Here is a 22013-nt window from a genome sequence, read left to right on the forward strand (position 1 = left end):
GGATTCCAGAGATCCTTAAAAATTGATACAGAAACTGATATGAAAATGCTCTTCTTACAATTAAAAAAGTTGCATAATTGAACATTTTAAAATATTTAAAAGTTATTTCTCAAATCTCAATGGAGACAAGTAGGGATAGAATAATCTATGACGAGAAATTGCCTTTTATTCAACAAATTCTGACAATTATTTTTACAATCACAAGGTGAGATAAACATAGAGAAAAAAGAGATAAGAAATAGTAAAAATGGTATAAATCATCCATGATTTAGCAAAGCAAGAAAAGCTTCGGCTAGCCTAGTTAAGTTTCCATTCCAGGTTTCTTGGGAAACCCCCGAAAAGTCGAAGACAATAACAATACGAGAGAGATGAAGACTCTTTGAGTGGTGGCTACGTACGTACATAGCAACAAATTACCTTAAGCATTGAAATACAAGTTCCAGATAGAGAAGAATATACAATCATCAAATAAAACATAACCCTTGTTCAAAAAGGTTGCATTATACAAAAACTATTGTAGGAAGTAGCCACCCAAAAAGAGGGAAAAGAAGAACAAGTGCCGTATATAAAAAGAGTCTTCTGGGCCGAAGTGAGAGAATTGCCACCAAGCCCATATTGCTGGTTCTGCGCAAACCCAGCGATCTGGAGTCTGGACGCTCTTGCTCTGGAAGAAACTCTGGGCGGCCCCACACGTGGGGCAGCGCCAATCATCCGGAAGCTTCTCGAACTGGTAGCCGGGCGGTAAGGGACGCGGGCGTGTCTTCTTTGGAGACGTCGACGGAGTTGACGGTGAGTTTTGGAGGTTTGGAGAGGGGTTTGTTGGTGAAGAGGGAGAGAGTGGGGAAGTTATGGAGTTTAGGTTTGAGAGTAGGGTGGAGTTGGGAGAAAGGGGTTGAGAGCTGAAGCCATTGTCATTATCTGTGGAGGAATCGCAATTCCACTTGGATAAGGTACGCACATCTCACTCATTTCACCATCTTTTTTTATTCATTACTAGGACTCGGCTTCTCTTCTCTTCTGTTGCTTACTTATACTAACTCTTTTCTTTCTTTAAAATATTTTATAGAAAAGAGAAAGATACCATTCATAATTGCATTCAATTATTGAGTTAAAACAAATAAGGACCTTTTAGTAAAAAAAATATTTAATGTATAAGACAATTAAAATGAAATCTTATAAGTAGAGATAAAAAAATTTCAAAATTATTATGTCTTAAAAATAAAAATGAAGGAAATACAATTCTATTTTTTTCTCTATTTTTCTTTTCATTATTTATTAGTATATCTTAACTTACATGTCTTTTAGTCGTTTTTATTTTAAAATTTAATATACTAAAACGTTACTCGTTTGTTTTATAAAGGATTCACGTGCATTTCACGTTGATAAAATTTTGCTATTTTTTAATATTTTCCCTTTTGCCACATGATTGACAGTTTGACTCTGGCATTATTGTTTATTAATATTTGGTGAAGTGAAATCGTGGGATTAAATTAAACCTATTCCGAAATGAAATAGGAATGGATAAGGGATAAATTAATCATTGCATGAATCTAAGCAAACAACATTTGTCTTTTAACCCTTTTCCCTCCCTACTCTCTCTGTCCCTTTTTGCTTTTCACCTCTTTTTCTCTGAGAAAAGTTGGAAATTTAATCTACGGAATCATCCATAAGAAATACCTTATACCTGGCCGATGGATGCGCTTCATTGTAATCTTACCACTTCCAAAAAGAAATTGAAAAGACATGCTAATAAGTATATTAAGGGCATTAGTTAATGAATTACTAATAAATAGAATTTTCTTATCAAAAGTTATAGTAAAGATTTATCAAAAATCACATTACGGTGCAGTTACATTAAGATTTAAAAACGCTTTCTCATTAATTGATTTTAGGACAATGGTGAGCAATATTAAAGAATCTGAAAGAAAAAAAAAACTTCTAAAAGTAGCTCTACTTTGATTCCTCCTCGTATTATTAAAGTAAAATAAATATTAATACGTGTCTTTAGAATATTAATTAAAAGAAGAACTTTTTTATTAAAATATGTAAAATTATATTATTTATGACTTTTTTATGATTTTTACAATGAATATTTTTTTTAAAAAAAAAAACAATATTCTACCGAGACACAGTTAGGAAGATCCTAAAGGAAAAATAAGTTTAATCTCTGAAATCGACCCTATTAATTGATTTATCCCTAACATTGACTAATTGACAACTATCAATTAATTCAAGCTCCCCAAATTCAAGGATTGATTATTTAAATGATCACAGTTATCAATTTCAAATACTAAATTGACAAATTATAGCAATTCGAAGGATTGATTTGATGGTTTAGTCTTAAAACCTGAAATTCAATAGCTACAGAACGAGCAGTAAGAGTAAGTGATCGGAGACAAGAACTGACCCAACTGAGACAGGTTAAGCATTCAAAATTCCAAGAGCTTCAAGCCCCAATCACTTGCAGCATATATGAATATCGAGGGGTTCTTCAACAACCCCTGGTTTACAGCATTCATTGTTTCGTTATTCAACAATTGACACAGAACATCGCAGAATCTCTTTCAGATTAGAAAATGCCATCTTTACAATCCATTGAATCATAAAAATACGAAAGATATAGCAAGAAACCCCGAAGACACAGAATACTGCATGAAAACTTTAAGAGCAAAGTACTCGGGAAGAATGTTGCACAATTAAGAACTCACTACTTTCGCATCTTTTACAACATATATAATGGTACAAAGCCATCACTCCGCACCAGTTACTTCAATCTGTTCTGTACATGTATGAGACCATTGAAATTTAGAGGAACATAAAAACGGCTAAAATGTACTAAAAACATTTTTATTTTAAAGGACAAGTGCTCCACCGAATCAGCGAAAGCTAAAATCGAAAAGAAAAACACTAGTTACCACTTACTAGTTACTACTAGCTAACCACTAAGCTATGAGAATGAACCAACCATTGATGATGAAGAGGAAGAAGAACTCCAATCACTCACTACAAAACCAAAAACAAACTAAAAGATTTGATCAACCTCCTCCGTGTGACCGCAACTCCTCCATAGCAGCCTTGATCTGATCCTGAACCAGCTCCAACCGCTTTGAGTACACTTCCAACTCCAATATCTGTTGTTTCCTCCATTTCTCATCCACCATTTCCCCACCGCCAAAACTCCAATTCATCAAAGGCATAGGGTTCAAGTTCAACGAAAACCCTCTCGCTCCAAACGCTCCTCCTCCCATGGCCCCTGCCATCAACTCCTTCAACACCGGCGACAAACAACTCCTCACCGTCTCCTCGATCATACTCGGTATGTTATTTCCATAACCACTGTTACAGTTATCATTAGTAGTAGCTGCAGTAGGAGTAGTGTTAGTAGCAGCAGCAGTAGCAGTAGCAGTAGGCGTAGCATTGCTAATACAATCATGATCTCTGTTCGACGCGGATCCGTCATTTGGCTCGATTTTCACCGCCGATCGTGGCCGAGAGCGTTTCGGTGTTTTCTTCTCCGCGGGGTTCCTGAAAATCATTTCATTCTTAAGAATTATAGGGCTAAAATTAAGGTTAGGGTTGGGGCTACGGTTAGGGTTGATTTCGTCGTCGTCCAAGGAATTGTCGCCGATTGGAGTCACGTTGCTCCAGATCTTGCGCGAGATTTCGAAGGTGGCTTGATCGTGAGCGCTCTTGAAGGAGAATTCCTTGCCGGAGCCAATCTTGTTGAGGACGTTTCGGTACTTCTTCTTCAGCCTTCGGATCTTCTCGACGAGCTGGTTCTTGTTGAAATCGAGTTGGAGCTTCGACTTGATTTGGTCGTAGAACAAAGCCGTGTCGTTGTGGTGCGAGGATCCTCGCTGCGAGGTGTAGTCTAGGAAGCCTTGCAAGAGCTCGATCTCGTCCTCGTCGGTCCACAGCCGCTGAAACAGCCGCCGCGAGTCGTCCGGCGTCGGCGGCGGCTTTTTCTCCTCGACTGGCTCGAGGCGCCGCCGCTTCGGATCGGAGGAGTCTGCGACGACGATGGTGGTGGCGGTGGGCGTCGAAATTGGAGCGGCACCGCCGTTGGAGACGGAGGAACCGGGGACGGCGACGGTGACGGCAAGAGCCGTGGAGGGAGAGGGCTCGTTTTCTTCGTCGTCGGCCAAAACGTCGTCGTCTTCTTCTTCGTAGTCTCCGTCCTCCTGAGACTCGTCGTCGTCGTCGTCCATGTCTTCTTCGCGGAAAACGGCGTCGTGTTGCTGAGAAGCCATTGAGACTTGAGAGGTTTGGTTTGGTTAGTGGTTAGGCCAAGCAAAGCAAAAGTGGGGCTGAGTCACGGGTTTTCGGTTATAGTTGGACTGACTCACTCACTTCGCTGCTGGTAATGGGAATCCGAAGGGTGGTTTTGGTTTTGGTTTAGGTAAGCCTAGTGGACCAACCAAACCCCACGTATTAATTTTCTATTCCCTATTTTAATTTTTCAAGGAATGTTCCCTGTTCGTTTGCGACAAACGCAACGTTGCAGTATATGTTTTATTTTTTTAATCGTATTAAAAACTATCCTCTACATTTTCAAATACTTAATAATTTTTTTTCATTGATACAGATATTTTTATTATTAAAATTTAAAAAATCAGCTGATAGAAAAAATTAGTGTTTACAATTTGTAAGTTAAATTAATCCAGTAATTTCCAAAAGTATTTAGAAATTTTTAATTAGGTCCTCAAATTAAATAAAAACTACAATTGAGTATTTTATCTTTAATTTTTTTAATTGATCTCCTAGATTTTTTAAAACCACTACAAATGATCATTTTCTGGCTATAAAAACTATCTTCAGGGGCTCAACTACAATAAATTTACAAAATCAAGACCCTAATTATAGTTTTTTTAATTAAGGAACCTAATAAAATATTCTAAAATTGTTTAGAGACATACTGATTAATTTAACATAATTTGTAATATTTTTCACTATATTTATTGTTAACTGAATGAAGTTAAATATTAATTAAAAAGTTAATGAAAGTAAAAAAAAAAAGGTACTTCGATTATATAACTAATTAAGAAGAACAAAATATTCATTTGAAATGTACAAAAAATGAGAAAAATATCTCGATCTTAATAATGAGAAATTTTATTTTATAAAAATATATTTTTTAACATTTCAAGAAACTTTTAGAAAAACAATCTGTGTTTGGAATTAAATTTAAATAAATAAAATGTTATTAAAAAATATTGACTATTTTAAAAATTCTTGAGTATTCTAATAAAAATATTATATTGTTTTATAAAAACATATATAGCATGTAATACTGTGAAATTTTGTAGGTTGTTAAATCACAAATAAAATACTAATTAAATTTTAATCATGAGAGAATCATTGAAAACTTTGGCTTTAAAATATATAAAAATAATAATAAAATTTTCATTCAATACAAAAATATAATCTTTATGCTAATTATTTTTTTGTGAAATTTTGGTAGAACAAAGAGATACTTCCGATATAATTGGACAGAGATAATTAATATTAAATTTGATCACAACAAATCATAGGAAATAATCTTAAAAAACCTATACAACATAGCAATTATATAAAAAAAAAAAAACTTGTCACAATTTATAATATCATACACACATAACACAAATTATATCATACAAATTTCAGGATGGGTTTTAAAACCAAATTTAGAACTTAATGGACTCCCATACGTGCTGAACTGATGAGTTAAATGGGCCGCAATAAGAAATGCAAATGGGATTCGTTGTTTAAGAAAACATCCAAGAGAGGAATGTCAAGTTAGAAAGTTTCGCAAATAACTATGGCAGACGCTTCGCAAATGAATCGAGGAAGGTCAAGTTAGAAAGTTTCGCAAATAAATAGGGAACTGAAAGAGACAGGCATGATAGGAAACAAGTGAGAAGAAGGATATTGATTGTTCGACGCAAGAGAGCTGAGAACAGAAAACATTGGAGCCTAGTTTCACCACCAAGTGGATTAGTGGAAGGAACGTGCAAGCACGTGAGAGTTAAAATCTAAAAGTGAGTCGTAATCAAGTGAGACCAACACAATCAATATCGTTTTGCTTTTAAATGACTGTAGAGTTAAACTTTCCAACTCCGACATGAACAACACCCAATTTTGTCCGAGTTCACTAATAAACAATACCGCAACGATTCAACTTAATTTGCAGGTGCGAACTAGTACAGTCAAACGAGGTTATTAAATTCCTATTTTTACAATGGGATTTGACAAACTAACGCCTACATAAATCAGCCATTACTAAAAGAGCCAAGCTTCAATACATTTTTATTTTATTTTAATCCTGAACTACCACCAAACCATACATAGGCTGTTGATTTTGACTCCAACCGAAAAAACAACATAATCTGACGATGATGAGAAGCAACGATAGAGACTGGAGAATTTATGATAAATTACGAACGTTCTTATTTCACATGCAAGGCAAAATAGACAACAAGTGGCACACTAGTTCTGATTTCAATAAAATGCTTGTCCAACATAACTCCAATATCGGTAAATTTGGGAGAATGAAATCACACTAGGATTGAAAATGTCGAGGAAAAACTAATCAAGCGATTACAATGGTAAAGAAATATCATGGAGATAAGTTTATATAGGTGTGAAACGAAAAAAACATCCATACACATCTAAAACAGGGATAAGTCATTCTTCGAAATTCTATGCGGCACCATATTTAAATAGCTTAACCAGAAAAGGGGTGTTCAACTTGTGTCCGTACGAAAAAGTGCATTATTATTTATTATCTAAACCATGGAAATTCAGTATTCCTTGACACCTAACATTGCGTGATTCTTTGTTTTCTGTTTTCAATTTCGGCAAGGTCAGAGGCTGAAATGCAAATCAGCATATATCGATAAGTATAATTAGAATTGTTAAAGCACTTAAATATGCCCATTGGCATTAACAGAACACTTTCATGGTATTCTACCAACTAAACTCTGCGTTTAGGCCCAATTTACGCAACATAATAACTAATTACGTCGAATCTACCAGATATTTGAAAGCAAGGTAAAGTAAAACACGAGTTCTCAAAATTGTTCAATGTACTCAACATCTTAAGTTATAAGCGATGGAACATAAATTAAAACAAGGATCAACACTTGCACCAAAACATCTCATTCTATAAATCTTGCATAAGATAAAATAACTATTACAAAGCACCAAAACCAATGTAACCTTGGAATTGAAACAGGATGTCTCAAAACTTATTTCTTTTTCCCAGCCTTGGCAGCATCGGAAGCCTTGGTCTGCACGAACAATACATGCCATATGTTTTAATTTTAATGAAACAAGGATCACATAAGAGGTAAAGAAAATTATAGCTAGCTACAAAATTACCTTCTTTACTCCACGAATCTTCTTAGCTCTATTCTTTCTCTCCTTCATTTGCTTCCTTGACTTTTCTACCTTGGTGTCAAGGCCGTTCTGATATAATAGATAGATATTTTAGTTCACTTGCACAAAATGATGTAATTATGGCCAAGACACATTATAAAAAAATATTATCATTCTCAAATATCAGATAACATAAAGATAGATAAAGTGATGTTAAATGGTGATAATTTTAAGCTTCACACTGAAACATAATGAAATCAAGAAGGCTTTAAAAAACAGAATGACAACAGTCACACCATTACCAACCATAATACATTTCATGAATTCTTCGGTAAAATCTCATGAATACTGATGTGAAACGCTGGTTTAAATTAATGTTTCTAAAACACACTGACAAGTGCAATTGCAGCAATATCCCTCCACTGGAAGGAAAAGTCACATAACAAAGGAAATGTAAAGAAAAATAACAGTAACAATATTGCAAGGAGTGCAGGACTGTAAAAATCTAAATACCATAAAACAAATGTGATTTCAGATTGTAAAAAAAAACAAGCAGAGGTTGTGTTAATTGTTGACTGACCCTGATAAGCCTGTATTTGGGCTCATACTTCTTGGCATTCTCCACTGTATCATAAATCAAACCAAATCCAGTGGATTTGCCACCTCCAAAATGTGTTCGGAATTTGAAGACAAATACAGTATTAGGGTCTTTCACTTCATACATCCTAGCCAGCTTCTCCTTAAGTTCAGCCTATATTCCAAAATCCACATAAAACAAATTAATATCGTTTCATAATATTGTTCTCAATGAATAACTACTTAAGAGCTAACATTCAATTGATAACTTGAGATATAAATGAAAAAATTCATAAATAAAATACCTTGGAAACATTTGCCCTCCCTGGATGAAGGACATCAACGACCTGCAACACAACAAAGTTTATAATAGAGGATTAAGAGAGCCAACGCTAAGAATCTCTGACACTGCAATTAGGGAAATAACCTCCAAATTGCATATGAAAACTAAGAAATCCGTTGTCCAAACGTATAAAAAAAGTGAAAATCAGACAACTCCTTGCACATTTTCAGATCCAAATAATTCTAATTCTAATAATTATGTAATTATACAAAATAAAAACAAAAAATATGGTATCAATCCTCTTAAAAAAAACACAACTCAGCTCACCCAAGTGAGATTCGTGAACGACTCTTTATGGCGAAGGCATAACACTCGCTAAGGATACGCAAATTAAAAAAACAAAGCTTGAAAGTAATCAAATAGGACTCCGAAAGTGATATTTCGAGTAATTATGTGCAGATTTGTAGCGAAAAAAGGAAGGGAAAGGGAAACTCACAAACTGCTTCCTGGAAAGAAGCCTGTTGGTCATGAACTTTCGGGTTCGGATTGTAACAGCCTTGTCCGCCATACTTACCGTTCAGTGAGTGAGGTGTGCCGCGAAGAACAACGCAAATTTGCACAGACAGCTCCGACGCACAACGCAGGAAGAGACGCCAAGAAACCCTACCCGTTTTTATAATACTAGGGTTTAGACCAGAAACGGGCTGGAAAACTTAGGAGAATGGTGCGGTACTTGATGTTTACACCTCCCAATTTTGCTAACCACACTCATCATTTCTTAATATTTTAATAACACATTATACACCTCTTGGAATCTCCTTATTTTCTTCCAGAAATGTATTTTTAGAATAACATATACCTATTTCAAAATTATTTTTGAAACTATGATACATTGTTTTGAAAATACATTTCAATAATAAGTATATGTTATTCCAAAAAGACATTTTTTATTGTAAGAAAAGTATATGTTATTCCAAAAAGACATTTTTTATTGTAAGAAAAGTATATGTTATTCCAAAAAGACATTTTTTATTGTAAGAAAAGTATACCTTAACCAACTCACTTGAGAGACATTGTAGCTTAATTGTTCATGTTGTAAACCTATACCAGCAAATAAATGCTTATTTGAATGCACTTGAAGGAGAGTTGCACCTGTTAAAAGCTTTGATTTGCAATTAAGGAGTATAACAAATGAAATCAGTGATAAATGTGCCTTAAAATATTTCTCCTTATTTAAACTTATTTGTTAAAATAAGTGTTTATTATGATAAAATAAGTAATTTTCTGTTTTTTTAGTTTGTCTGTGTAAACTGTTTCTACTTAAAAAAAATAATTTTCAACTTATTTTAAAGTTTTTTTTTAAAGTTTAAACAAACTCACCCTTAAACTTGTTTTTTAAAATAAAATAAACAGTTTAATGACTTCTTGGAATGTTTGTCTAAACTATTTTTACTTAAAATAAGTCGTTTTTACTTTTTTTAAAAGAAACAAATCCTATGCGTGAGTTTGTTTAAGCTTATTTTTTAAAATAAGTGATTTTTTAAATAATATAATCATTTTTCTTGTGTTTTTTATGTGTTTGTGTAAATTGTTTTTAGTTTAAATAAACAATTTTTTTAAGAAGCAAATCTTTTCTACTTCTTAAAAAAACACTTATTTTAAAATCATTTTTTAAAAGTTTAAACAAATTCATCCTGTATGCTTTAAAAAAACGTTTATTATAAGCGTCTTTTTTAATTACCTTTTTTAAAGTTTCGATAAATTGGCCCTAAAAATAATGCTTATTCTAAAAATCACTTTTTTCACAGTTGTTTTTTAAAGTTTAAACGAACAACTGACCCATTGTATAACCCAACATACACATGTTGGAGCAACTTCTATTGAATGTGCTTGAACTAAGAAAAAAATGTAACTTTAAAAAATATTGAGGATAAAACAAAAAAAAATAGAATTTAACTTTCTTAATGTTTTAGTAAAAGCTCAATAGTAATTTGTGGTGGTCATTGGGTCACATATGATAGCAACCAAACACACCAAAATCAAAATAAAGAACTTAATTGTTGTAGTATAAAATTAATGGGGATGGGGCAAAATTACATTAAAGGTATAAGTTAGTTGGAGCCTATATAATGGCTAGAGGGGTAATTTTGCACTCACATCTTCCAGTTATCAATTCATTATTGTCTTCTTATTAGATAAATCCATGAGCATGTGATTTGTCTCAGGCTTTATAATAGTTTGAAATCATTCTTGTTTAGAATAAAACAATTCAATTCTTTAATTCTTTGAAGACCAAAACAAAACCCCAACACAGTTGGCATTGACGAGGATTTTTATACGTTGTGAAAAACTTTCTGATACATGACACTTGTGTTGATGTATGTAATTATTTGGTTGTCGTTTGAGATCAAAACCTTGAAACCCTTTCACGTCTTCATTCTCGAGGCGAGGTACTGCAACATAAGATTAATAAACCCTTGTAAGAAACACGTCCTCTCACGAGAAAAATGTTGTTTTTTGCTTTTATTTATATTTTTTTACCCCTAGTCCCTTAAGTTATGTGTACAATCCACCGACGACAAAGTGTGGAAAAAACCTTTTATTTTGTACAAATAAAAATACATATGGACAAATTTGTTAATTTCTTATACTGTTAAAAAAAATACATAAAAGTTGTAAAGAAACTTAATTTACTTATAGAAAAATAACATATCAATTAAACTTATTCATGAGAAATAAGTAGAAGATAACTAATTGAGCGTATTTGCTAACACAAACATAAAGTTGAATTTTTCAATGTTTGCATTCTTGAACTTAAGATTTTTTCATATGCAAATTAAATTACATAAAAATCAGTTAAAAATAAGAAAATTATTTTAATTGAAAGAACTCTCATATTATTTCATTTAAACCATTTGAGTGGTATTCAAATGTGGATTAATTTATCTTCATGTAAAAATATGTGAAACAAATTTAGATGATTACATATTATTATTTATGTGATATCGACTTTAATTTGCACCAATAAATTTCATATTCTTTGTGAATGCGGATTCTTCTCTAAACATGATTCGTCTAGTTTTTAACAACCACAATGAACAAATGAGTATGCACTTTGTTAATTTAGAGAAGGGAAACAAAACCTCTTAATCAATTTCATAAAATCATTTCAAACTATTTTAATATTTTGAGAAAACTAAGAAAGTTTTTTACAATCAAAATAGACAAACGAGTATGCACTTTGTTATTCTAGAGAAGGGAAACAAAATCTCTTAATCAATTTAAAAAAATCAATTCAAACCATTTTAATATTTTGAAAAAACTAAGAAGGCAATGTCGGGGTGTGGCACACAACTCCATGCAAGGTGGTGGTGATGGTCATCTGATGCAAATCTAATGTGGTGGTGAGGGTGTTATATACAACTCTGTGCTGAGTGTGTGTGATCACGAATGTGAATCCAATGTGGTGGTGGGAGTGTTGTGCATGACTGTATTAGCGGTCAAGCTGCACATGATTGTGGTGTTGTTGTTAGAGGTGATGCATCGAGAACGAGTGACAGTAATGATCACACAGGTGGTGATGGGTGATTTCATAATTATATGAGATATTTTTAATTTTTTCTTAAAAAAAGGATAATAACATGAAAAAATTAGAAATGGCAACTAAACAAAACTAATATGATCAGGTGACCTAACATTTTGTTTATCAGATAATCACAGCGACTTCAAATGCAAAAAAAAATGATAAAGTTATATAGCAAGATATTTTTTTAATTAAGTAACAATATGAAAGAAAGGTAACTTACACTAAAAACATATCTAAGCAAAAATGTAATTTAGCTTATTAGAAAAAATAGGGACAGGATATGCAATATGGATTGAGCCACGTGGCGAGATAAGCGGAAAGTGGAAAGAAGGGGTGAGGAGGGATGAAATTGAAAAGGACAGAGATTTGGGGTTGGGGAATGGCCCATTGCTGCTTACCTGGCCATCGCCTACACACAAATCTGAAATCTCCTATTGCTATGATTTCCTTCCATATTCTCTGTTCCGAACACGACACAGTAGCATACCATCAATCTTCCCCCAAATTATTCATTCCTCTTTTTTTCCCCATTAACAATATTAATCAATCCAATTAATTTCCATGACCATGTCCATAACACTCTTACTCCAAGCCAACCCCTCCCACTTGAAATGGAACCAGTTACCTTCCCTTCCACGTCGCACAAGGCCCGACCGTTTCACTCCAATACCCGACTCGAAACGCCGCGTTTCAAGCGTCAAATGTATCTCCTCGTCGCGGAAGCCGGATAACACGTTTAGTTTGCAGTCCCCGTGGGAGGTTCTGGCGAGCACGGTGTCGAACACGCTGAAGGCGCTGAAGAAACCGGCCATAGCTGCGGTGTTGGTGGGGCTGTTATTAATGTACGATCCAACTTGCGCCTTCGCGGCATCTGGAGGGAGAATGGGAGGAAGGTCGTTTTCTTCGTCTTCTTCTTCGTCTAGGAGTTATTCAGTGCCGAGGACGTCAAGCTCAGGGTTCTCTTTTTCGGCGCCGTATTACGGGCCTTCTCCGTTCGGTGGGGTTTATGTGGGTCCCGCCGTGGGGGTCGGAGTCGGTGCTGGCTCGAGTTTCTTTCTCATCTTAGTGGGATTCCTGGCTTTTGTTTTGGTTTCTGGCTTTCTTTCGGATCGCTCAGAGGGTAGTGTGCTCACTGCTGCCGACAAAACCACCGTGCTCAAGCTTCAGGTCTGCTTAGTATATCACTTTTCAGTTTACTCCTTTTCTTCGTTGCTTCCTGCTATTAGTGCAAAGCGTTTTGCCATGTTTCATGTTTTGGTGGTCATGTTGTGGTTTTGAGTTTGAAAGTTGCACGGCTGTGCTTGTGTTTCTGAACCAAAGGTAACGGGGCCATGGTATGTTGTTGTTGTTTTGGTTGGGTTTAGAATTAGAAGGCTTCTTTTGTTGGTAAGTTTTGGATGAGTAAAATGGATGTATTGAAGTAAACTGCGCAGTTGTATCATCAATAAATAGAGAAACCATAAAATCTTATTCACGTCAGATATTGAGAAGAATAGTAAAATGTCCCAACCGTTGCACTATTGAAGAAGACATCAAAGGGGTAAAATATCATGAACTACAAAGAAAGTTTCAAGTTAGGTAATTGATTTTCTTGTTGCTGATACTCTTCTTGGACCTAGCACCCTGAACATACCCTTGTTGATTGCGTATACTTGTGTTGCTGCTTTGCTGAATGAATTTGTTCTGTTTACCCCCAATAAATAAAAACATGGGAAAAACTTGTCAAATATGAAGATTTTGATTTGGATATTCTTTCACTTTGTATTTTATTTATTTATTATTACTATAGGAAAAAGTGAATTGTATTTCTCACTTATGAAACTGGTACAATGAGGGAAAATAAATAGAGATACAAGGCTGATTCTTTACACTGATTTGGACCTAAGAATTAGGATAAAATATTATGTACACTGATTTGGACAAAAGAATCAAGAGAACATAATTTTTCCTACGAATATTGTACCTAAAAAAGGAAAGAAATAACAACATATCCTAATTCTGTTTGATAGCCACAATCATCTACAATTACATATTAAGAAAGAAAAAGATTGTCACAAGCTATGAGTTCGAAATCCCCATTTGATTTCCTTGCCAATACAGTATTGAATGTTCTGAAGGTCTTGCAAAAACCAGCCATAGCTGCAATGATGCTGGGAGGCTGTTATTTTAATGTACATTCCCAACTCTGCATTAGTGGCATCTGGATGTCAAATGGGTATCTAGGAGTTATTCGGTGGCCAGGACATCCTCCAACCCTGGCCCCACCCAAGGCACCTCTTTTTCAGCACCATATTATGTGCCTTCTATGTTAGTGTTTGGCAGTGGCTGCAGTGTGATTTACATTGGTCCTGCTGTAGATTTTAAACTTCATAGTAGGTTCTGCTTCCAGTTTCTTTATTATCTCAGTGGGTTTCATCACTTTTTGGTTTACTCCAGATTGGTCTCAGGGTAGTGTGCTTGCTGCCACTGATAAAAACACCATTCTCAAGCTTCAAGGGTGGTCAAGTTTTTCACATAAATAATTAAATATCAGTGCCTCCCTTCTTAGTTTCTTTCCTGATTGATTGCTGGCATTAGCATAAACTATTTTTGCTTCATGTGGTTCCAATAAATTGTTAGAACTGTTGTTTATCTGAAGTAATGCATTACTACCATTTTTTTCTCACTAATGCATATATTGTTCACTTAGATTTATAATTTAAAGGTTCTGGTGCCAAGATGTGTTGCGATTTTAATTGCATTTAAAAACTTTTTTGTCAGTGTCTTGTTAGCTATCATTGTACAGCTCAATCTTTGCCATTTTATTCATGATTCTTAAATCTTTGGTGAATATCAAATTTTCAATGGAGGTGTTGTACTTTTAGGTTGGATTGTTGGGGATGGGTCGCACACTTCAAAGGGATCTGAATAGGATTGCAGAAGTTGCTGATACATCAACTTCAGAAGGTCTGCATTATGTATTGACAGGTGAAGTTCCTAAATATTAGACGTTTTAGTCACTTGTATATTTACTATTTTTCTTCACATGTTTTTTTGTAAGGTTTACCGAACATGTGAATGTGTTTATTTTTTTCAAATTTTCTATTTTGTATAATGATCAATGAAGGATTAAGGGATTATTTAAATAAAAATTAGTGATCTATGATGTTTGTGTTCTAAGGGCTTCAAATTATAAACATCGCTTAGTCCTGATAAAAAAGAAAAAAAGAAAATCCTGGAGAATAATGTCAGATGCATTGAAAACTACACAGTTCTAAACCTCAAGGTTTATATAGCATAATACTTTTCAGTTTCAAGCATTGCATGTATTGTATTCATCAACTAATGTGTAAATATTAAGGTTTCCTGTACACTTCCATTCAAACTTAAGAATAAAGCTTCTTGATTTAATTTATGTAGACACTTTTGTCAACGTAGTGTGTATACATCTAATAAATGATATGTAGGTCAAACCTATTGTTGAGGAAACGTAGAAATTCTTGAAAAGGAATATTTCCATTAAATATCAAATTATGCCTTATGATTGTTATATGATGTAGCTTAAAGCAACATAGCTGTATAATCTACTTTCCTTTTTAATTTACTTTGTTACTTACATTGGTTTCTGTTGCAGAGACAACCCTAGCTTTGCTTCGGCATCCTGATTACTGTATCTCAGCATATTCATCTGTAAGTGACTTTAATCTCAAGTCTTCTTGGATTTCAAGATGTTATTGCTGACAGACCGCTTAGTGCTATTGTGCTTTAATGATGTTACTTTTTGTTAATTGTTGACAACTTAGTACTAATGCATAATACTGTACTGATTTTATTGCTGTGATTGATGAAACCTTGTGACACACCACATTCTACTTTAATATTCTAGATTGTTAAATTTAAAGGCAAATGCTAACTAGTGTCCTTAGGGTATAGGTTAAAGAACCAAAAGTAGAAAGTTTATATTGATCACTGTAGCATTTAATGTTACCGTTGCATTGAAATTGCGATTTCCAAAAAAAATTATATTTAATAATTCCTTAAAGGGCACTGGTTAGTAGGACCCAAATTTAAAAGGCACTGAAGTTGCTAGAGAGCTTCCAATTCAATGCTATTAATTTTTTTTGCCTTTTTGGTTTTTGAGAAAATATAAGCTTTATGTTATAATAGGGTAATATTTTTCCCCCCAAAACAATACTTTAATGTAAGCTGCTGGTCAAGTTGATTATATCTTATATCTACTAGAAAGCATTCTTTATTTTGAGATTCACCATTGATGAAAAATCTTTCCAAGCTCATATATAATTTCAATTATACCCTATATTGATCTTGCCAGAAACATTTGCTGCAGTAGAACTTACGGCAAACAAGTTTAAGGAAAGTTGACAGCATGTATTTCCTGACTAATAGAAACCTAGTATCTTATTAGGAAGAAATAGGGATAAACCCCAATTAAAAGATTGAACACTGCAGTACTTTGAGAGTCTGCACCTCCAATGCCCTAATGGCCCTGATTTTCTCTAAAAAATGACAAGATGAACTCCTTTTTTCCTCTTCTCTTCATTTCATACATGTGATAACCTTCACTAATTGTAACTAACTAATGGGTTATCTAACAATACTCCTCCCCTTCCCCAACCCCCCAAGACATTGACCTTGTCCTCAAGGTGAAGGGTTGGGTAAACGCCAACAATTGTCTGTCTTTTTTCCTCTCAGCAAGAGATGTAGTAACAACTGTTGGTCAAACCGTATTAATATTCAAGTAGAAATAGTTCAATGTATCGTCGGAAATAGTGTTATCTTAATTTCTCTCTTGGTTGCCTTTTTTAATTTTGTAATCTCCATGACTGTAAATTGAAACATTACTGCTGGGTGAAAGACTCACTCAAGTTAATTAAAAAATTCTCCCTATTTCTTATTTCTCACAATAACATAAGTTGGTTTTATCAGTGAGTTAGCCCCTTTTTTCTTGATTGCAACCCAGAAAAGAGCCATTTGTGTTGTCTCTGTCACTATGATTCTTGATCTCTAGAACTTAATTTTTGCTTCTGCTTTTGTCCAGATAATTTTTGGGTTGCTATTGTTAGATTTCTCCAAAATCTTGTAGTTTTCTCATATTTGTTTCTTGCCCTTGAGTTGCTATTTCTGTTCTCTCCAAACCTTCATCTTGTGTTCTGTTTTCTTGCACCCAAGAATTTCATGCTCACATCTTCCCATGACCACACTCGATAATCAAAATAATACTCTGGTTGAAAACTTTTGACCGGTGCCGTCACTAATGTCGACCAGGTTGCATTCAGGTTGTATTGTTTCCATGTTGGCCACCAGTCAAGAGATCACCTCTTAGAGCCTTTGCTGCCTTTGATGGCCTCTCCTCCTCACACATTCCAATGGATTCAATGTACAGCTCAAGCTGGATCAACCACCAATAAGCCTGCTCTCCATCATTGGAATCTTCTTCAAGATTCAATACTCAGCTCCAAAGTTGGAGCTCTGATACGAGTTCATAGAAACCTGGTATTGTGTTAGGAAAAAGAGTAAATTACACAAACCTCCCCCGAGGTTTAAGAAAATTACATACGTCTCCCCTCAATTTTTAAAACCTACACAAACCTCCTTTAAGGTTTAAGGAAATTACATATGGCTCCCCTTAGATTTTAGAAGTTACACAAATCCCCTAAATGCCTTCCAAACATTTGATCGTAGTAAGTCATGTGTGTTGCACATGACATTTAATGAGTATTTTTTCCAAAAATGTTCTTGTCTTCCTCCTTCAAGTATGGGACAATTTTGATTAAAAAAAATAGGTTGCAGAAACCTACAAGCCAAATGAACACCACCGTGAGCAATGGAACCATTGAACCAACTTCATTCCAGCAAACCGATAAGCCAAATGAACAATTATGGGTTTCAGAAACCAAATGAAATTACACCAACCAAGCCATCAATGATCCAGCGCACAAAATCACCTGAACCAACTCCATACCAACAATAATAACATTAAATCTGGATATATTTTAAAAACAGAGGGGAGGTGTGTAATTTTCTTAAACCTCAAGGTAGGTTCGTGTAATTTACTCTAGGAAGAAATAGGGATAAAACCAAATTATAAGACTGAAAACTGCAGAATTTCAAGGGTCTACTCCTTCCAATGCCTTAAGGCCCCAATTTTCTCGCAAAATGACAAGACAATCTCCATTTATCTCTTCCGTTCTATTTATACATGTGATACCCTTTACTAATTGTAACTAATTAACTACTGATTGTTATTGACTAACTAATGGGTTATCTAACATTGACCCTTTTGTAGGTGGACATAAAGCGGGGTATTGAAGATGGGGAGAAACGTTTCAATCAACTTTCAATTGAAGAGCGGGGCAAGTTTGATGAAGAGACACTAGTCAATGTTAATAACATAAAGAGACAAAGCACAAGAAGCCAGAGAGCGAATGGGTTCAGCAATGAATACATAGTGGTATAATATTGTTTTCTAATAACTTCCTTATGTTGTGTTTTTAATATGTTGTATTCCCATATGCATTTTTTTATTATCAATAAAAAACAAAAATATATTACTATAGAGTACAGAGTACTCTAACCCTCAGACAAAAATGAAGTAAAATAGTAGGAAACAAGGACAAAAACCAATTCCAAGATCTTAAGTTTCATGCTAAGATTTCAGGCACCTAATTGTATTCAAACACCACACTTTTCAACTCCCACATGTTTTTTTCTGCTCCGTATTTTCAATATACTCTTGTAAATAACATAAGACATAAGAAAACATAGTGAAATCATATTATTAGTTTTATTACACATTAAACTGTTAGGAAGACTTCACCTATGACTATGAGTACATTTTAGGTGCCTCTTACCTGTTCTAACATCTAGGTTTAATATCACTATTGACATCCATATCTAGAAAAGATCTTTTTCCAATGAAAACAAAAAAAATTGATAAGATGTGGAAAATATTTGGTCTATGGAGTCCTGAGTAAGACAAGATTATAAAATCAATCTAAACCAATTGTGAACCTTTCTCTTCATTTTTGCTATTCCAAAACCCATAGTTCTACGGTGGTGTTTGTTGGAAATTAGCACAATTGAGTCTGATCACCTTAGTCTTGAAAAAAATTGTTTTAATTGCTTCTTGTTGGAAGGGATGTATTCTGAATGAATTTGGATTTTTGATACTTTTCTTTGCCTTTTTTTTTTTCTCGATGTTGCCTGATTGTAACAATTCAGTTTGTGTAGCATAGAGGTGGATTCTTGCTTGCTTCATAACTCTGATGCTTCTTCTTTCTATGGATTCTTGCGCGCATCATAACTCTTGATGCTGCTTCTTTCTAAATTACGTAGGTCAATTTCCATTAACCTACATCTGTTACTCTAGCAGGCATATATCATCAATAATCCTAAATTCTTAACTGGAGTAAACTTTTGTTTGGCTTGAAAAGTTTGAATTTAGGCCCTGCGAATCTGTTCAGTGGAAAGGGAAAATGGAAGGCATAAACAATTTGTTTCATGTAGATTTTATAATTTTGTATGTAATTTAAGTTTTATTTATTTCCAACTTGTTCGTTTGTCCCTTGTTGCTCAGAAGGGTGAAAACTGAAGTTCCATGAGGACAGTTCATAAATCTTTCATCTAATTAATGTTCTTATTATATATCAGATAACAATATTGGCAGCTGCCGAAGGAGAACATAAACTTCCTAGCATCAATGGAAGTGGAGACCTGAAGGAAGCTTTACAGAAACTTGGATCCATTCCATCGAGCAGATTATTGGTAAAGTCAATGTTACTTTGTTAGTCATTTTTCGAATGTTGTTGGTTCATTTTTTTTGAAATGATATCATTATGTGCTTGAATTACTTGCAGGCAGTTGAGGTGTTATGGACACCACAGAATGAGAACGATACTCTCTCAGAACGTGAGTTACTTGAAGATTACCCACTTTTACGGCCTTTGTAAGTTGTGAAGGTATGCTTGTCATTCTGCTTCTAGCCTTCTAGAGCTATGAACTGAAATTGGGTTGTGATTGCACAATTAAGGATCATCTCCAGTAGTACTGAAATAATATCGTTAAAACTGATGAGATTGTCCTGCTACTCAATCTGCAAGGCAATTTTCAGCTGCGGCTAATGACGTTGTATCACTTATAAAGGTTCAATATTAAATATTGATGGCATTAGTTGTAAAAATTACCAGTAGGATCAACTCTAAAGAATATGTACAATATTATAGAGAATCATTTTATCATTGAAATAGGTGTTCTTTCTGTTTAGAAATTACTCTGCTGTAGTCGGTGAACTTTTCCAGATTTTATTCGTGCATGACTCTGAGAATACATTCTCTTAATTTTATTTTATTTTTAAGTTTGGAAAGGTATGATCATAAAATAAAATTTCAATGTTTAATAAACTTCGTACCCCATTGCCCAGAGGCTCTTCGCTATGCGAAGGTATGGGGGAGGGATATTGTACACAGTCTTATCCTTGCATATGCAAAGAGGCTGTTTTCGGAAAAATTTCAATGTTTAATATTTAATTATTATTATTTTGGTATTGGTTTAGACGGAATCCAATATGGCAATATTTAGTTGGAGGAATTATTACGTTTTGATCTCAGTTGCTGACTTAAGCTTCATTTGCTAGCTTCAAGTAGGTTCAATTTTATAATCGATTTCAGTCATGCCCGATATAGGCTCTCAATCATGAACGTGGAGACATTTATTGAGGCCATGCCAACTTAAAGAAGGTCATCAACATATCATAGAATAAGAATTTAATCATATATGTCAAAAGGTGGCAATGTATTTTTATTTTCAGTAAGTACACAGTAATTAAATTTCTTAAGAATTTAATTATAATATAGTCAGTGTAAATGTTTTTATATAATGAATAAATTGAATAGCACTTTATACATAATTTTTAAGGTAAGAGTAAATTATGTTTTTTTTTTTCCTGAATTTTTTTACTTTTATGATTTTTTTCCTTTAATTTTTTGAAGATTGTTCTTGGTCTTCAAGTTTTTTCCCGTCCAAGGCTTTCGTCTATTTTAACCGTGAAGTGACGACGTAATATTATCTTTATTATTATTTTACTTGATCACATTTTTTAGTGTTTCTTTAACAGTTGAAAATTATATTTTTTAAAAATTAAATAATTTGTGATGGTTTTTAGTTCCTCAAATTGCTTAATCTTGAACAACTTAAAACCTGAGTAATCAAACTCCATTCAAACCATTTCATAAATCACAAAATCATATCACAAATTGTCCAAGAAAAACATCATATAAAATAATAATAAATTTATACGTCACGTTATTGTTTAACTTTTAAAATAGACGAAAAGACTAAAATGTTGGACAGAAAAAAAATTAAAAGATTGGTCAAGGTCAACAAAAAATATGGGAACCAAAATGAAAAATATAAAAAATTTTGAGGATTAAAAACTTAATTTACCATTTAAAGTAATTATTAAAAATTAACGATTTTATCATAAAATGCTTATTCATGATTGAATGAGAAACAACAAATTTCAATTAAATTCCATAAATTAGTTTGATTCAGAACAGATTATTTGAGATTGATTTAGGTCCAAATTAATTATTTTTTTATATCTATTATTGTTATTTTTAACATTGTCTTAAGGATGAAACTTGATATAGAAAGATAACATTTAATATTAGTGTTAAAATAATTTATATAAAAAAACTTGAAAACATTCCTTATAAAAATTGTCGTGATTTCAGTATTAATGATGAAAAACAATTGATCACTAAATTGTCACTAATACATTACTCCCACTATTTTAATATAATTGTTATTCTATGTTATTTTACAGAGACAAAAAAAAAGTAATACATAAATAAAAGAAATAATAATTTTACAAATTTAATCTTATATTATCATTAATTTATTTATAATTTTTGTTATCCACCATTAATATTATAAGGGATATAGTGGAAAAAAATAATTAATGTTACATTGAAAATTTTAAATGAAATTTATTTTGGGATATTTTTTTTTGTAAGATAATTATTATAGGACTGAGAGAGAATATTATTTTTAGTTATAATTAAACATATGTTTATTTAAAATTCAAACGAAACAAATTTAAAGTTTAGCCAAAGCTAAAATTATGGTTTTTATTGGGAAAGGCCAAATCGCTCTTCTCAAACGTTAGAGGATATTTTTTTTTTTCAGTTTTAAATTAATCTTATTTTTTTTATA

General features: G+C 33.4%; 3 protein-coding genes and 1 pseudogene across 4 annotated transcripts; 1 reads left to right on the top strand and 3 right to left on the bottom strand.

Annotated features, from left to right (window-relative positions):
- Window positions 1-146: 146 nt before the first annotated feature.
- LOC114399366 lies at window positions 147-911 on the bottom strand (annotated as a pseudogene). The gene has a single exon (XR_003663707.1). The product of XR_003663707.1 is annotated as a rubredoxin-like (transcript).
- A 1762-nt stretch (window positions 912-2673) lies between these two features.
- On the bottom strand, window positions 2674-4405 carry LOC114400344 (probable transcription factor At3g04930). The gene has a single exon (XM_028362780.1). The coding sequence runs from the start codon at window positions 4248-4250 to the stop codon at window positions 3036-3038; it is 1215 nt and encodes a 404-aa protein (XP_028218581.1). The 5' UTR covers window positions 4251-4405; the 3' UTR covers window positions 2674-3035.
- A 2624-nt stretch (window positions 4406-7029) lies between these two features.
- LOC114398286 (40S ribosomal protein S24-1) lies at window positions 7030-8902 on the bottom strand. Its single transcript, XM_028360470.1, has 5 exons — window positions 8712-8902; window positions 8238-8279; window positions 7937-8107; window positions 7360-7446; window positions 7030-7268 (listed from the first exon to the last, which is right to left on the bottom strand). Exons 1-5 carry the CDS (start codon window positions 8781-8783, stop codon window positions 7227-7229), a joined length of 414 nt encoding a protein of 137 aa, XP_028216271.1. The 5' UTR covers window positions 8784-8902; the 3' UTR covers window positions 7030-7226.
- Window positions 8903-12180: 3278 nt separating this feature from the next.
- On the top strand, window positions 12181-20167 carry LOC114400303. Its single transcript, XM_028362698.1, has 6 exons — window positions 12181-12968; window positions 14666-14768; window positions 15415-15470; window positions 18088-18252; window positions 19452-19565; window positions 19658-20167. The coding sequence occupies exons 1-6, from the start codon at window positions 12363-12365 to the stop codon at window positions 19748-19750; spliced, it is 1137 nt and encodes a 378-aa protein (XP_028218499.1). The 5' UTR covers window positions 12181-12362; the 3' UTR covers window positions 19751-20167.
- The last annotated feature ends 1846 nt before the right edge of the window (window positions 20168-22013 follow it).

Source organism: Glycine soja, chromosome 19 (assembly GCF_004193775.1).
Source record: "Glycine soja cultivar W05 chromosome 19, ASM419377v2, whole genome shotgun sequence".
NCBI classification, from domain to species: Eukaryota; Viridiplantae; Streptophyta; class Magnoliopsida; order Fabales; family Fabaceae; genus Glycine; species Glycine soja.